The sequence below is a fragment of the Dermacentor silvarum genome, chromosome 3, assembly GCF_013339745.2.
Source record: "Dermacentor silvarum isolate Dsil-2018 chromosome 3, BIME_Dsil_1.4, whole genome shotgun sequence".
Classification (NCBI taxonomy): Eukaryota; Metazoa; Arthropoda; class Arachnida; order Ixodida; family Ixodidae; genus Dermacentor; species Dermacentor silvarum.
The window spans coordinates 50,148,060-50,165,970 of record NC_051156.1 but is presented as its reverse complement, the minus strand read 5'-3'; the positions used below and the strand labels follow the sequence as shown (position 1 = coordinate 50,165,970).

At 46.4% G+C, this 17,911-nt stretch overlaps 1 protein-coding gene across 1 annotated transcript in view; it reads left to right on the top strand.

Annotated features, from left to right (window-relative positions):
• The first annotated feature begins 6,948 nt into the window (after nt 1-6,948).
• Nucleotides 6,949-17,911, top strand: part of LOC119445418 (venom metalloproteinase antarease-like TtrivMP_A) — a 429,115-nt gene continuing 418,152 nt past the window's right edge. The window contains exons 1-3 of the mRNA XM_049663280.1: nt 6,949-7,039; nt 8,491-8,654; nt 12,142-12,234. Of these exons, the coding sequence (XP_049519237.1) occupies nt 6,991-7,039; nt 8,491-8,654; nt 12,142-12,234 (306 nt within the window). The 5' untranslated portion in view covers nt 6,949-6,990. The remainder of the gene's footprint in view (nt 7,040-8,490; nt 8,655-12,141; nt 12,235-17,911) is intronic.

Here is a 17,911-nt window from a genome sequence, read left to right as displayed (position 1 = left end):
CTCCTCAACGCAGCACAAGTTGACCAACGCCTACCATCCTCAAACAAATGGCCTCACCTAGCGCCTAAATCGCACCCTCACAGACATGCTCTCAATGTATGTTTCCTCCGACCACCGTGACTGGGACCTGGCGCTGCCTTACGTTACCTTCGCCTACAATTCATCGCGTCACGATACCGCCGGTTATTCACCCTTTTATATGCTCTTTGGCCGTGAACCAACGTTACTGATGGACACCCTACTTCCGGCCGCTGCCGCACCGCCTAGCGAATATGCACGTGATGCCATCGCTCGTGCCGATCATGCGCGTCAGATCGCCCGCTCTAGGCTGTCGGCCTCGCAAGCGACACAAAAGCGCCTCTATGACAGCCGGCATCATGACGCTCGCTTCTCACCCGGTGCCTTAGTTCTCCTGTGGCGTCCATTCCGTCGTGTGGGCCTATCCGAGAAGTTGTTATCTCGGTACACGGGTCCTTACCGAATCATCCGCCAGGTCACGGACGTCACCTACGAGATTGTTCCCGTCTCTCCGACTTTGCCGCCTGCGATCGCTCCCAGTGACATAGTTCACGTCAGCAGACTGAAAGCATACCACCCTCCTTCTGACGACAATGTTTGAAGTGCGCCGAGACGGCGCTTCTACCGCCGGGGGTAATGCTACGAGAGACACATTCTGCCAGGGGCAGACGACAAAGAAGACGGTTCTGTCGGGTGCTGGTGACTGTCCACCATCTTGGCTACTGTGTCTGTGTAGTGTAAATACAGTGTAAATAGTCCTGCCTTGTGTCGTTTTACGTAACAATATTTCAACAGCTGTGGTCTTTTGTTGGTCAGGTGTGATTCCATCCTTGTCTACAAGATGGCCAAGCACCTATGGCTCACTGAAGAGACATTGCACTCATTTGAATTGAGTGCAACGCCGGCGTGTTCAATGCAATCTAAGACGACTTCCTGGCGCCTGTTGCGCTCTTCAAAAGTGCTTCCAAAGATGACAACGCCGTCTGGGTAACACGTGAAAATATTCCATTTGAGGCTTCGAAGTCTTTCGAAAATCGCGGTTCCGCTGCAGAGCCCAAACGGCATGACGTTGAACTCAAAAAGGCCGTCCGACGCTATAAAGGCCGTTTTTTCTTTGTCCGCCGGGTGCATTAGAATTTGCCAGTACCCCGATCGCAAATCTATATATAGAAGAAAATTAGGACGCCGAATGAAGGCAATTCAATGAGTCATCTATACTTGGAAGAGGGTAAACATCTTTCTTGATAATGGAATTGAGACGGCGGTAGTCGACACAAAATCTCCAAGTGCCGTCTTTCTTTTTCACAAGTATAACCGGAGCAGCCCACGGACGGAGTGATTTCTGGATTACTCCTTTTTATACCATTTCGTGAACTTGTTTGTCGATAATCTTGCCCTCTGACGCTAATACTTGACAGGGTTTCCATTGAACAGGCTGCGCAGACCCTGTTTTATCTCTGTGCTCGGTTCGGGACGCAGGAATGGACGCGTTATCCCTGGCGAAGTCGAATATGCTTAAGTGCTTAGCCTGAACGTGAACTAACGTACGGCGCTCGTTCGTGATAATTGACTTGCTGATCATCGGCAGAACCTTTCAGTCTTCTGAGCAAACGTCAACTCGTTTATGCGGAGCAACTGCGAGCACGGCGAGTGGCATCGATCTGTGCTATTTGAATTAAGCAATCTTCATGCCAGCGTACCACAATGTACCACAGCAGGTACCAGTGCCTCGAATGTACAGCAGTGCTTCATGACATCAGACACTGAATCGAGACTCTCCTTGCCGATCAGAAAATTGTATACATCCTCAGCTATGCCCTTGACCAGGTGCCCTCCCTTATCTTCCTCGGACATTCTTGTGTTGGCTTGCGTGCTAACTTTCAAGATATCCTCGATGTAGGTAGTGCAAGTCTCATCTGGTAGCTGTGCTCTCTGTGCCAGGGCGTGCTCTGCGCGGTTCTTTTTTGTGTTCGAGTCACTGAAGCACTCCTTTAGCTCATGAACGAATTTTTCGTGATTCTCAATCCACATCGGGGCAGTGCCAATGAATGTGAAGACAACGTTGGTTAGTTGGTTGGCAGTGTCCCAGTCGTTGGATTGCTTACTCCTTGGTAATACCTGAGCCACTCTTGTACATCTTAACCTGCTATCCCGGCGCAAACCCGAGGTTCTTGGTAGTAGCGCCACGTACCAGCAGGCATTGATCCCGTAGCGGCAGGTATCGGTCCCTGAGCGCCTCCTTCGTTCGACATGTTAACAGGCAAAGGTGGTAGTCAAGCGAGGCGACGAATCCGGCGAAGAATGAATGGCTCCGGATCCGTCGTTAGTTCAAGTATTAAGCACCTCCACCAAAACTGTAACGACACGAAAGAAACGGGGTTTATTGAACAGGCCGCTGGACAAGCCTTAGACGGGCAAAAAAAAGTTATCTTTCTCGTTTTCACCGCTGACACTCCTTCGTCTTCCACTCATGCGACTACATTGATTGTAATAATAGTATCATAACGCACATGACTTTTTCATTACATTTGAAGAATTTTCCGACGTGTGCCACAAAACGTGGCAGCAAGCAACCCTGGGCGTCGGACCAGGGGAATGTTAAAATCTCAACGTCTGAAATGGGCGTGTGACTATACCAATTGTTTTCGCTCCAGTCGCAGAATGTGAAATAGGCTTTATTCTACGAAACTGCGTAGAGCAAAATTGGGTCCAAAAACCAAGCTCGCGATGTCGCTGAAGCATATACACTCCGCAAGGTGATGCAGCTTTACATGTGATTCAGGCGGTGTCAGCAGTCGAAGCCGCACTATGTCCTCGCTCATAACAGGCATTCGTCTTCCTGGAGACAGCAATGGTGTTATTAAGTGTGAGTGTTTATGCCTCCACTTTGAAATTTCGTGATGCGGGTCTATGAACCTGGACGATAAAAGTTGGCACAGCGCCAAGAATGAGGTCAGCGCCGCAGCTGTCAGGGCGGATGATGGAAAGAATAGGCTACTGCTTCAGCGGTGCTGCGCTGCTGCGGTGCGGCACGGTTTGCGTGCGCAGAGTTTCTGCGCACGCAAACTTTGCACTTCTGCGTGCGCTACGCACCGCATCAGTGGGGCGCTTATAGTTTCGCGTACGGAACCGCCTGTAGGTGGAAGCATCGCAAAGGTAGAAGTCGGTGCTTCCGCATGTCTACTGGCGCCCTCTGCCTGCCGATGTGAACGCTAGCCAAGCCAAGTTCGTTGAACACGAGCCCGAATCAGTGCCAACGCGCGATTCTCGCACCTGTCGAACTGCGCGTCCTTACTAGCTTGTGCTGCGTTCTCTGCCTCGTAGCCCGAAGAGTCAGCCACGTACGTGGCGAGCGCAACGCAATGGCGCAGATTTCACGTGCATATACGTGAGACGCGACGGGGCTCCCTACGTTCGGCGCATGCGCATTTTGATCCCGCAAGATCTTCACGTGCACAGTGCTTCTACGTTTCTGAAACTAAAACCCTCAGATAAGCGAATAATTAGATATACAATGATGGCAGAAATGACAAAGTACACTCAACCGAAATACGGCTTCTTTTCGTCGAACGAGGGCTGTTTTTTTTTTTTTTGTGGTCCGACATACCTTACTCTTATTATCGTCAGTTATTTATTCTGATAAAGGTAGCGTGGCAAGCGAGCACGCATTAAATTGTTTTCTGATATCTTATGTAATATTCTATTCACCTACAAATTTCATGCTCTCGTTTGTTATTCTCATTTCATGTGATATGCATATTCGGCCATCTTCTATATTGTATAGACAGTTCCTGCATGTCTGTATCTCTTGCTTTTGTGGTTACGCGAAGTAAATTGATTAAGCGAATGACACTCGACTACCTAATATGTAAAGCAAGAATGTCCCGGCATATCAGCTTACAACCCCGCTTCTGGGTGATCTGCACTCGACCTATTTCCATTATGCATGCGTGTTAGAGCGAAAGCTGTAATACGTCATGTCTCGTAAGGTCCATGGCGTCGCGATGACTTTGAGCCGCCGAAGCGGAAGAGCGGGAGGTGTGACATCACGCCAGGTTATCCGCTGCGGAGAGGCATCGCAGTTGTGCTCGCTCGGAGCCTCGCCGCTGCGTTACTCCGTGACTAGGGGAGGGTTTAACGGCTGCTTCGCCGGCGCTTGGTCGCCCAGTATCGCCGTGGATGGCGCGCCGGCTGGGCAAGTTGTGCGCGCACTTCAGCGCAAGCGACAGGCTGAATCCAATCACCCAGTAGTTATAGCTAGACTGCAGACTGCGAAATCTCAAGCAAAGGCAAAGTTGGCAGCTCAAATTTCGGAGCAATGGAAGGCCAGATTAGCACGCGATATAGAAGCTTACGAAACGCTGAAGTGTGCAATAATGAAACACTGTGAGCATAGTATTTGCGAAACCAAGACAAACAGACTTTTAACTCGTGATAACTAGGTTTACAAGAGTTAAACCTCAGCCTTTTTTATAAATTTAGCCTCCGCAGTTATCACAGACTGTGATCACAGACTGTGATAACTGCGTGCAAGGGCCATGGTCACTCAATAGCGCTATTCTTAAACATTCACCCCTTGCAACGTTTTAAGTCGCTCATTACTTCGTAAGCTATCTTTTGTGCTCACAGTAAACGTCACCGGGCTGTCATTGCCATAATTATCAACTACGCATATATTTTACACCCCTATACAGCGACTGTTGCCAATTACAGCCATCTTGCATATTACCATTAAAAATGTGATGTCCAATTGACAGCCTTAAAAAAAAGCACCGCATATCCACGAAGTGAATGATGATGAGCAGGCGAAACGCCGGAAGCGTTGTCCGGAAGCGGAGCAGGAAATGGAACCGGAAGCCGGAACCGGAAGACGGAGCGTGGCGTACATATACAATTATATATATATATATATATATATATATATATATATATATATATATATATATAACAGCCTAGCTGTTCCAAGTAGAGCCGTCGCGGTCTCTCTGTCCGGCGGTGTAACGCAAGTCACGTGACCAGGAGAGTATGAGAGCCGCGTCGGGGTAGGGCAGGTCTTGTGACCAGCAGAAGAGAAGAGGCCCGTTGGGGGAGGAGGCGACCAATAAGAGGCGGCGCTGCGCTCGAGGAGGGGAGTCGATGGGTATAAGCGAGGGTGTTTCTCTGCTGTGCGCCCTTTCCGTTAACGAAGGGTCATCGCAGCAAGGCTGCGATGCGACTATGGGAAGACCACGAGGAGTGGTCACTACCATATATATATATATATATATACTGTACATGTCTACAGTATATACAACGCTTATATAGCCGTTGTGCATCGCAGCGCCCCTAGCTATGGACGAGAGAGAGAGCGTCGGGAACGAGAGAGAAAGAGAAAGGGCGCACAGCTGCGCCTGTAGCGGAAGCGGCGAGCACTAGGGTGGCTTCGACGGCGCGACGAGGGACAAGGCTCGACCCTAAGGAGCTTCGCCCTTAATAGTGTTTTGGCCCTCTTCAGATATAACTGCCCCTTGCACCATAAATATCCATACATCATCATCCGCTGTTATCACTTGTGCTAGGGACACCAACGGCACTGGCTATTATTTCCATTGTGACATAAACGGCACTGTGCATTGGGCTCCATCTGAAAGGTAATATCGAACTATCCTCTCAAGCACCTAGCGTGTGTCCTTCCAAGGAGCACTACAGTCGTACAGTATCAACTACTCCTGCTACATGGCTACTAGGAGCCATTCGAAAAGATAGTTTACAATATAGAGTGTACAGATGCGAACTTCATCAGAGGAAACGGACATAAGTGAGTCGTGAGTTGCATTGCACACTGTATTGCCTAGAACAAAAACATTGAGGTCACTTAAGCTTCGCGTTTAAATGTGGAACGCGATAGCCTCGTAGCATCTGGATCCATCTTGAGCCTTCAGGCCACCTCATGTCATCAGCGCACCTTATATTCTGCCATCATTGACTGTGCTTCCATTTCCTTGGCATCAATTCTGTAACTCTAATGATACACCGGTTACGGATTACATGGCTTGCCCAGCTCAATTTTCTTTTAGACCGCAGTTACCTATGGCTAGGATTCTGGGATTGCTTCGTGGCGTACCGCCGACAGAAAACAATGGTGGGCCGATACTGGCGGCCGGGCAGGTCAGAGCAATGACTGATACCCCGTAAGGCAGAGGCTACAAGCAATGACTCATCGCAAGCAAAAAGGGGTTTGTGTGTGAGTTTGCACGTAACAGGATGTTTTCTCGTATATTCAAATTACAATCCGACACTATCATGTCTGTAGGTTGTTTGTCAGTCGAAGTTTACGAATTTTCTCACCTATTTTACTTAGTCAAATTGAATTAGTTCAATAACGCCTATGCGCCACGCGGAGGGCCTGTGTGGTCAGGGTGGTTCGGGATAACTTTTTCTGATGGACAACGCCGCCGACACGGGATTTTCTGTGACACGGGGCCCTTAACGCTATCACGTTAAAATTAATTTTACAAGCGTCTGTGGGAAGAGCATTTTTACATAAATGTGCATCAATCACGCGCACACTTTGTGTATTAAGCAACATGTCTTATCTGGTACTGCCCGATGCAATGTCAGAAGTGAGTCGCATATGGCTTTATTCTGTCAAATGCTGCTGACCCACAAGAAGGGGTCAGCAGCATATGACTTAATAGAACGCTGTGACCTTTTGCCGGCAAGTAATGTTGAACCTTCTGGTTTCAATGCCGCGTTCATTTTCTGTAGACTGCATTTGACTGCCCTTTCCTTATGCAGGCAACACAAAACAGCCCTGCTCCTACAACGTCAGTCAGAAGTCATGATTGAGGTTGATCTTATCAACTCCATGGCATATGAACCTATAAGAAAGCCATATGCACTGGAAGACCGCAATGTATATATTCTAGGGAAACATATGGCTAGGATAAAACGTTAGCTTGCCCTAAATGTGCGTTTCGCAACCAAAGAAGAATGCTTCCCGTCATTTTGTTTCTACAATTTCTGCTCACCTGTTATGGAGGTAATTATCACCTTGGTCACCAGAGAGACTTACTGAGAATTCATACTTATACTGCACTATTTGTTTAAGATGACAGTTGATTTATCGACTCAAAAGTCATCATATAACTATATTCGCATTGATATCAAATCGTTCACGCCTTGCTGACTGCTCTTCGAATTTGCCTGCAATGAAATGAACACAAAGGTTTATCGCTTGATGTAACAATTGGATATGTAAGTTAGTTGACCTGATTGGTGTTTGAATGGTTGAGTAAAGATTTTTATAATGTTTAAAACCTATACGCTGCATCCAGCGAGCCACTGGCTAGTTCCTGTGGCGTCGTATTAGTGTTCTCGTGGTGAGGCCGATTTGGATTATGTTTGACGAGTAGGCTAGTTAGTTGCCGTAACGGAAAGCAACCGAATGTGTAGCCGCAGGGTATACACACTATTGATTGAGCCGTACAGAAAGTTCGTTAACCGGGGCGAGAACCACCACACCTGTGATGACTTTCTCAGCACTCGCCTTTCCTGAAGCACTGCGCGCGTCAGTTTGTGCGCGCAGAATACTGGGCTACATGCCAAAATCGCGACGACACAGGAAATCAGTAATCGTAAGTGCTCTGGTAACCAATTAAGAAAGAAGTTCCTCAGATGTGTTGTAATGTTCAATATAATACTGGCTGTCTGCCACACGTAATAAGGTTAAATATGTTGATGGTACCGTATAATTGGGGGAGACGTTGAGAACGTGAAGGGGCGTCTTTGAAAACGCTCTTTTTAACAAGCAATTTTTCGTGTTCGTGCTTTTTAACGGATGAGTTATAATTTTTTCTTCAATATTACTTGGTTCATAATTGGCGTCGTATTTCTGTGCCATGTAACTGCTTCTACTAGGAGTTAAAGAAACTACCATGTGGATTAGAAAGGGACGCTAACAGCTCATCTTCTAGTTCAGATTATGAATGGAAATTGCAATTCGCAAGTGGAGCAATGCATAGCACAGGTAGTTTATGCTCACTAAGGGCAACAGAAGGTTGGTAGGGGAAACAAAACACAGTAAACTTGGGATGAGATAGAGTGATGGGGCTGTGGACAATTTAAGCACGATATGGACTTTACTGATGGAGCGCATTAGTTATTAGTTAGCGCTTCTCTTGCGTCTACTTCACTGTCTCAGACTAAGGTGTACGCGTGTATAACATGTAAGTTAAACCAACTAGGCCCGCAACGTATTCTGTTAAGGTTATTGGGAAACTCCAGCAGCTGTCTTTCCTTCTGCAGTACGAATAAGTGATCAATGATGATGATCATGGTATATAATAGTTCTTCGGAATGGTTATCAATAAAAACAGGTTTTGTGATAGTGTATCCGATCATGACGTTCAGCGTTTTTGTTTTAACACGATTCTCCAATGAAATCATTGCTTGATTACGTGCCATTTCGCTTGCATTTCTTACATGAAACAGAAGAATTTTTTGTCTATCCTACCCTACTGCAAAGACGGGCTGCTACGTCGAGCTTAGTCCTCCATATCAATGACAAGATAATACTGAATCTTGAGAGGAGCTCCGTACTGGCGGATGAACTTCAATTCATTACAGCCAGTGACCAAGGGAACGAACTCGACATGGTAAGTGTGAGATATTTTTAGGCGGCATGTTTATTAAAATATATACATATTCTGGTTACAACTCACGCAACCATACTAAGACCATACGAACTATAATAATCGAAGTATGACATCAAGTTTTCCTGCAAGCTTGCCAGTACAGGTAGCAAGCGGCTAACTACTCTTCGTCAACAAGGCTGGTATTTAAACAATGGACTCGCGATTTGGCTGCCTCATTATAAATTACCACAGTAGGAAGCTGTTGTATCTGAAGATGGAGGCACAGGCTTCAAGAAACGGCTTTATTGTCCGTGCTGCATACTGCAGCATAAAGCAACTATTGACAATAGTAACATACATGAACAAGAATATATACAGCCCATGATACACTCGCGCATGTGTAACAACATGGTGATGTCACTATCACTTCATCATCCAACAGCAGTAAACACACTTGTCGTATTCCAGGTAGCGACACAACACTTCCTTCCCTACTAGATCAAAAATGGTCGTAACCCCAACGGAATCTGTTCATTATCGGTTGCCCCCTGGTCTGACGGCCGTGGTTCAACTCGAGGCTCTGGCAGAACAACAGGCAGCGGAGGAAAGGAGACCTCGGACGCGTGTCGCAGGAACATTTCCCTGTTATCTTGGTTATCGTCGTCAAGCACGAAATGTCGCGAATTATCTGCATGTACAAAACGCACTTTGTTTGCAATAGCAACCAAATACGTAGTTGGAGACTTCACTCGCATACCTTTTCCAGGAAGCCACTTCACTGACTCGCCTCGCATCGAACGAACCAGCACACGGTCACCAACTACAATATACCGCGGCTTCGCTCCACGCTTATCTGCTGACCGTTTCACCCTTTCTGTTTTCTCAGTCATAGAAGTTGTCAGCTTCGGTCTCAGCAGGGTAAATCGTGTCCCCAACTACCTTCTCAAAAACAATTCGGCCGTAGTCTTTCCGGTGAATGTGTGCGGCGTTGTTCGATAGCACAAAAGAAAGTTGTCAATTCTGTGCTGCAGGGTTCTGCTACTGCCTTTTTCTGTCCTCCAGCAACTGCTTGAACAGTGACGTCTTTGTAGTCTGTACAGCACGCTCCGCCACCCCGTTAGATTGCGGGTGGTATGGAGGCGTGAATGTGTGCTTTACACCGTGCGCTTTCAGAAAACTTTGGAACTCCTCGGCACGGAATTGCGGCCCGTTATCTGTTACCACTTCTTAAGGCAGACGATGTGCAGCATACAGCGATCTAACCACTGCAACTGCCATAGCGGCCGTCGTCGTGTTACACATATTAACTTCCAACCACTTACTATAAACATCAACTGCTGAAAGGGACATTTTCCTTTCTTTCTCTGCAAAATCAAGATGCACCCTTTCCAATGGGTGTTCACATGTTTTCCAGGGAGTCAGAGGCGCTGGCTGCGCAGCAGTTTGCTCACTTTGACAAATGCGGCACTTTCACACCGTTTCCTCAAGCGCTTCAGAGATCAATTCGTGGCTATCAGATCATTGACCTTGCAACCATTTTCATCTTTACTATTCCCAGGTGCTGTTCGTGCAGCAAGTTTTGTACAAAATTCTACAAACATTTCGGAATGATTACTCTATTCGTCCAAACAACGCAACCAGCTTCAACAGAAAGTTCAGAACGTCGAACCCAAAAAGGTTGCAATTCCTGAGAAACAGTTTTCGGCCAGCCATGCCATATCTGTCGCGAATTACCGTTAGTAGTTTTTCACGTGTTGTTTCACGCTCGATGTCCTTTGCTATCAGAGGAAGATTGTCCAGAGTTGAAAAAAAAAATTTCTTCAGTTTTCTCTGCTATCTCTGGCAATGGCGGTCTAGATAAAGCATCTGCGTGACCAATTGCCGTACCGGGCTTGTGGGCTATCTTATAGCTGTAGTCAGCTAGGAAAGCGAACCATCGGTGTACCATAGCAGTGGCCACAGCACTGGCTTTCCTTTTTGGGTAGAAGAGCATGGTTAGAGGTTGGTGGTCTGTTAACACATTGAAAGCTCGACCATACAGGTAGTTGTGAAATCTTTTCACCCCAAACACAATGATCAAAGGTTCTTTTTCGATCTGGCCGTAATTACGTACAGCGGATGATATTGACCGCGACGCAAATGCAATTGGTTTGTCTTTTCCATTCACGACATGCGACAAAACAGTACCAAGAGCATATTCGGACGCGCCACACGTTAGCTGTATTTCTTTTTTGACATCGTACAACTCGAGAACATTGTCATTTGTCAGCATTTCTTTACAAGTCCTAAATGCATCATCACATTGACGCGACTAATGCCACGCTGTTTCTCTGCGCAACAAGTCATGCAGGGGTTCTAGAACCGTAGCTAAGTTAGGCAAAAATTTTAAGTAGAAATTTATCAAGCCCAAAACGGCTTTCAGCTGAGTCACATTGTCCGGTTTTGGCGCATGCTTTGTGGCTGCTACTTTACCGCAGTGGGATGCAAGCCATTTTTGTCAACTTCATAGACCAGTTATCTTATTCGTTGTTGAAACAACTTGCACTTATCAGTGTTGACCCTTATGCCATGTTTTCGTAGGCGTACGAGCACCTGCTCCAACCTGTCATAGCACTGCTTTCGATCTTCGCCTGCGATCATGACGTCATCTAAGTAACAGGCCGTGCCAGACAGCCCGTGTAGGATTTGGTCCATCACGGCTTGAAACACTGCCGGCGCGCAGGCTACGCCGTATGGCAAGCATCGGAACCTGAACAGGCCCAAGTGTGTATTCACAGTAAGCAGTTCTTGCGCTCGCTCGTGCAATTGGAGCTGCAAGTACGCCTTGGACAAATCCAGAACAGAAAATACGGCACCGCCGTGTAATGTTGCAAATATGTCCTCTGGGAGAGGTAGCGGGTACTGGTCAACCTTAATTGCACGGTTTACCGTGACACGGTAATCACCACATAGCCGAAGCTCCTTGCTGTTTTTTTTTTCTTTGGAACAATCACTAGAGGGGTCGCTCAAGTACTGTGGCGCACCCGGTATATGACTCCAGCTTTTTATAAGTTGGCCAGTTCCTGCTCGACTTGTTTGCGCAGTGCGTACGGCACCGGTCGCGCCTTACAGAATACAGTATAAGCGTTCTCTTTAACAACAATGCTTGTCTTGAAACCTGTTATTGCTTCGTAACCAGGCTCGAACACTTCGCGATATTTGTCAGTCAAGGGTATTTCCTTTGTCAGTGCGTTCACTTGCATTACTTCATGCCACCGGATTTTGACTTTACAGAGCCAGCTGCGGCCAAACAACGTAGGCATTCTCGCGCCTTTAGTCTGCATAATGCAGAAAGCTGCATTATTCTAGAATATCTTTATGTAATATATATAATTAGTAGATACATGGCGCTAGCAGACATATTTTCTAAAAAGAACACTTGCTAGACCCAAATGCATTTTATCAAAGCACAAATTTATGTACTCTGCTGGTTACGAATGATTGCCCCCAAACACAATTTCTTTCACAGGTAGACACATCTTCTATCCAAGAGAGCCTGTACCACGACACACATCACCAATCCTCTGTTAGAATACGCGAGCAAGACGGCGTTGTGCAAGTCGTAAGTATTTTGTTGAATATTAGCATCTTTATAGAAACAACAAATTAAGAGCAATAAATAAGTTGGATATGAAACGACTGCGCAGTCTCATGGGGTATTTATAGCCAAATTTATTGAGAATGTGTTCTACTGCCGTGCGTTTGATTTCTCTGCCCTGTACCGATGCACTGGTCGAGTGCAGCAGCCATCTGCCCTTTCCTTGGAACACAGTATTCTAGATCACATAGTGTGCTTTTTTTCATCTGCAGCTGTTGAAAGAATGCATAAAATGAAACTTATGCGTCAATTGACGAAGTCAGAGCGCTCTAGGTTTGATTAATCTCTCGTAACGCACGATGGCGGAAATGATAATTGTTGGTTGACCTATTTTACATAAGTGCCCAGGGGCCCGGGATGTCGGCGTCTAATCTGATGTTATGTCTTCGTCGTCACGCGCAAAAACAAGATCTCAAAACAGGGTCAAAACAAGTGCAGAATTGATCAAAACCAGGTAAAAAAACTAACATGATTCAGAATAATTTATACGACAGGAATAATCAAGCATTAAGCGCATTAATTAGCAGAAACTCGTTGAAATCGCTTCCGAAATGCCAGTCTGGTACAACCGCAGCGCAAGAGATGGCGAAACCACCTCGATTCCTCCTCACTTGTGCAAGAATATCACAAGAATAACATAACAGAAACACCGGTGCATCACTGCTTCGCACTTCCCCAGGTTTCACGTTAGCGGAGCTGCTATAGCTAGGGATTTCCACTACAAAGGCACAGAATTTGAATGCAGCGCTTAATGTACCTCCAATCCAGCTGAAATCTTGCGCTTGTAGAGTTCAAACCACCGGTGAGTCAACATAAAGGAAACACCCGCGCATCAATGCTTCGCACTTCCCCAGGTTTCACGTTAGTGGAGCTGCATTAGGGCTGGATTTGAACTACACAAGCGCAGAATTTGAACAGGATTCCGGCTACATTAAGCGCAGGATTTTTTTCGGTGGTCTAGTCTAGCTCACGGTAGAGATTGCCTGATATATGCGCTGTTTCGCTCGCCGTGCCCCTCTTTTTGTTTCTTGCTCTTGAACTGCGACTTAACCGGTCTGAGGCGAACAGCACCGACATCTTTAAACACTTGCTCAGTATCAAGCGACACGAAAGCAACACCGACGGCTAATTTAACTTGCGGAAGGAGCGTGGGCCGCCAAAAGATAAAGATAAATTCATTTATAACAGCTTCACACCTGCGGAAGAAGCTGAATTTCTTGGCTTTTTTTTTACAGCGAAGCTGCATATGGCTAGGATCCCGGGATTCTTTCGCGTCCGTCGACAGAAAGCTGTCATCATGAATGACTCATGCCGCGGTAATCTAGCAAAAAATGCAATTACTTATATCCCCGTAAGGCAGAGGCTACAAGCACTCAGCAAAGTGCAGCGCACTCTGCATACGTTTTTTTGGGAATCACGCATACAACATACAGAACAGCATACGTTTCAATAAAGAACCAGCTGAAAAAAAAACATCCGACCCGCATAATTTATCATCAGGCGCTCGTGGTAGCATTGCAAAGGACGTAGCGCTCCGTGCTTACGTTTCCCAGCAAAGATTACTGTTGCACGAGCTGCCGCGGCGTCGCCAGTTTGCGACTTGGGATGGGCCATCCCTAGCCTTTCGTATATAAAATAACCTGCCTAGCAACTGAGTTCAGTGTTGTTGCAGCACCGCTATGGACTGGCGGCGGCCTGCTCTAAAATTACGATTGCTCCCATTTCGACTATTACTCTAACACACCACTACTACCATTATCCTTAAGCCATAAATCATTGCATGCCACGCGCAGCCGTTGTAGTGGTGGTTTTGAAGAGCTTCATTGGGCATTATTATTAATAGGCAGCTATTATTCATTTTATTTGTAGAGCATCAAAAGCGTCATCAGTTGGTGAATTTTGCCTGCGCTACCCAATTTCTGGTGAATTTTCCTCAGAGACTTAGTTCTACAGAGTGAGGCCATCATCGGTACAAAAGAAATCTTCGTTGTTTTCTGTGTTCTTTTATGTTCACGCATGGAACCTAATTCCCCGCGATCACTCTATATACTAAGATGTCAGCCAAGCATAGGGCTGTTGAAAGTAAGCTCAAAATCACACAAACACAGATGGAGGAAGTAAAACAAACTGTGGCGTCTTTCGCAGATAACATGAAGATGCTTACATGGACAGTGTCTCACAATTGACAATGAATGTAGGCCAATTACAGACGGTACTGAATGACCCCAAGGAGGGGCTAAAGGCATTTGGCGAAAGAATCAAAACCCTGGAAATTATGACGATGTCAATGGTCGTAAGAGAACAGTGTGCGTGATCATTCCTCAGAGCGATACTAACTCCCCAGGTGGGTGAGATGAACATGCAATATGGCTCACAATTAGAGGAAATTTCGGATATGGCAGTTGAATTGTGGGTGCTACAACAAACGTACCATCCTACAGCAATACCTTAGGTCAGATCAGTCTAAACGGGATATTATCGTACTTCAGGAGACTGGATTTGGATTTGTCACACTAACTGATTACAGGGTCATAGAGTGTCAAACGTACGGTAGGGGCTTATACATGCTTGTACAAAACAGCTTACAAACATCCCACATGACTTAGGCATCAAGGACAAAAACCTAAAGTACCTCATGATGGAAGTTGTCGTACCAGCTTCACAAAAAATTCAAAGGAACAATAGCTTATTCGAAACAACAATCCTACAGTAATCCGAAAAACTAGAAACAACAATTCAAGAGAATATTCAAAAAGGCTACTAATATAGCTGAAACTACACCTCTGATTATATTAGGAGAATTAAATGCAGCCCAAGAGCTATGGGGCTACGCTAGGGCAAATGCCAAGGGCAGGAATCTATGGAACCACGCGGATGAGCTAGACCTAGTCTTAATTACGGATAAGACACATCCTACAAGGCTAGGCAATTCTGTCTGCAGAGACACCACACCTGACCTTGCGTTCATTAAGAACACAAAGATTGTTTCATGGACCAACATTTACATGAATTTCGGCACCGATAATTACGTAATAGAAGTCACACTAGACGTCGAGAAAGGCAAAACTAGAGAATTTGAGGTTGGAGATTGGGACCTTTTTCGTAAGCTAAGAAGCCGAAGCGGAAAAGAAACCAACAAACTCTACCTCGGAGACTGGTGTTGGGGAATGAGAAGGGACATCAAAAGAACGTTCAAAAGGATTGCTGTAGACACTAATATGGAGGCAATGGACTCTAAACTAGCACACTTAATAGAGGCCAAAGAGGCCATAACCCAAAGGTGGCGGGCCCAAAGGCTCAATCGTAGGCTGAGAAAAAGAATCGCAGAACTTAACAAACAAATCCAACAACACTGTAACACTCTCTGCAAGCAACAGTGGGATGAGTTTGTGCAGTCAATCTATGGGCAAATAATGAACGGCAAGGCGTGGAAACTTCTCAAGCATCTGCTGGATGAAGAAGGCACTAAAGCCAACGAGAGACAAAGCCTTGCCCGAGCCATACACATAGCCGTTCAGGATGACACCCACGAAACAGTCACTAAGCAACTAATTGACAAATACCAACCAGTTAGAGATGAGCAAGGCCAACCACTTCGTTCAGAATACAGCAGGAGCCCCTCAGCCTGAACTCGACAAACCCTTCACCACATCTGAAATCCGAAGGGTGTTGAACGAACTAAATCGAAAGTCAGCCCCTGGTCCGGATGGAGTTATGAACAGATCACTCGCAATCTAGACGAGCCGTCCATTGAATCACTAACAGACTTCATCAATGAAGCATGGAGTTGAGGCGAAGTCCCAGAAGAATGGAAAACCTCACAAGTTATACTAATACTGAAACCGCGTAAACCCCCCAGCTTGGAGACCTTACGGCTACTCTCACTTACATCATGCCAGGGAAAGGTCGCTGAACACGCAGTCCTTAATAGGTTAAAGGACCACTTAGAGGACAATAACATACGCGTATACACTCACAACATGCTGGGTTTTAGGTCTGCAATACCCACGCAGGATGCAGTGAAACAAATCAAACACCACATACTCGACGGATATTCTAGAGATACTAAGACCGTACTCTGATTAGACTTGGAAAAGGTGTTCGACAACATTAAGCATGAGTACATCCTCAAAACGATAGAAAAGATTGGACATGGGTTGAGGATGTATAGCTACATCAAATCATTTCTACAACACGCACAGTGAGGGTAATGGTAAGAGACACAAACTCGGAAGTGGTTCAGCTAGGAGATCGAGGAACCACCCAAGGATCGCTGATCTCGCCCGTCCTCTTCAACCTGTGCATGAGTGGTCTGTCCAGAAAGCTGGGCAACATTAAGGGCATTGACCATTCCATATATGCTGATGACTTCACTACATATGGTGTGCTGGTGGCAGTGAAGAACACATACAGGACGCGTTGACTGAAGCGATCCGGACGGTGGAAGTGTACGTGAGACCTACTGGACACAGGTGCTCCCCACATAAATCGGAACTGTTACTTTTATAGACGTGAAAAATGTGGCAGGCCTAAGGGCTGGAAACCTCCATCGGAAATCGATATACACCTATTTACAGAAAATTGTGTCAATATACTCAGAGTCAACGTGATCAGGGCTTTTTCATTGATGCCAGCGGTGGAAACCATACGGAGCGCAAGAAAATCACCCTTAAAACGGAGAACGCCTACGGTATGAGCAGATGCCTGGCAGGAAGACACAAGGGAATGAAAGAAGATAATCTCATCAGGTTAACCACCTTTTTCGAACTCTCTCATATCTGATACCCCACTACCATGTACAACTGGACGCAAGTTCAACTAAAGAAGCTTCACACGACGATTAAGAAGGTTGTTAAAAGTGCATTGGGGCTCCCAATTCGAACCAGCACTGAGAAATTTGCTCAGGTTAGGAGTACACAACACGACCATGGAGATCGCGGAGGCTCAAAAAATATCACAAATAGCGAGACTATCTACAAGCAGCACAGGAAGATCAATCCTAGACACATGGAGGAAGGAAACAAAACAGGAGAGGCCCTGACGTCACCTTTTTGAAGCCGGAAGTGCAGCCATGTTGGTGTGCCACCTCTCTTTGCGCCTCCAATCAGGGGTTCTGCAGCTCGCCGGAGCAGATGGACGCGAACTTTTAACTTGCATTGTTACGAGCCGCCGGAAGTGTGTGCTCCTGACGCGCGTCAAAACAAAGCCTACAAAACTTCTGTAGCAGGTTTAGTGAAGCAGACGCGCTCCTGTGTTTTTCCGTGGCACATTGAAGAAGACAACGAAGATCCGCGCCGTGATTGCTTGAGTGTATCTGTTGCTGGCCGACACTCACACTCACAGTCCCAAAACACAACTTTCAAGCTTACACACCACACTCCAAAGTCAGCTTTTCTCGCGAACAAAATGTGCTGCGTGAAAGACACCGGCGGAAAAAACGTATCTCACTTTTCAGAGACCGCGAGCAGCAGCGAAAGCTTCAGCAGCGCGGTTACCATGGCAACGTTGACATTTGGGGTACCCGTCCCAGTGCTGCTTTGCGAGAAACAGCACGTGACTTCCGCCACACCTTCTCCAATACGTTCGTGCTGGCCAGGGCCTCTCCTGGGGTTTCCTTCCTCCATGCCTAGACAAAATCATG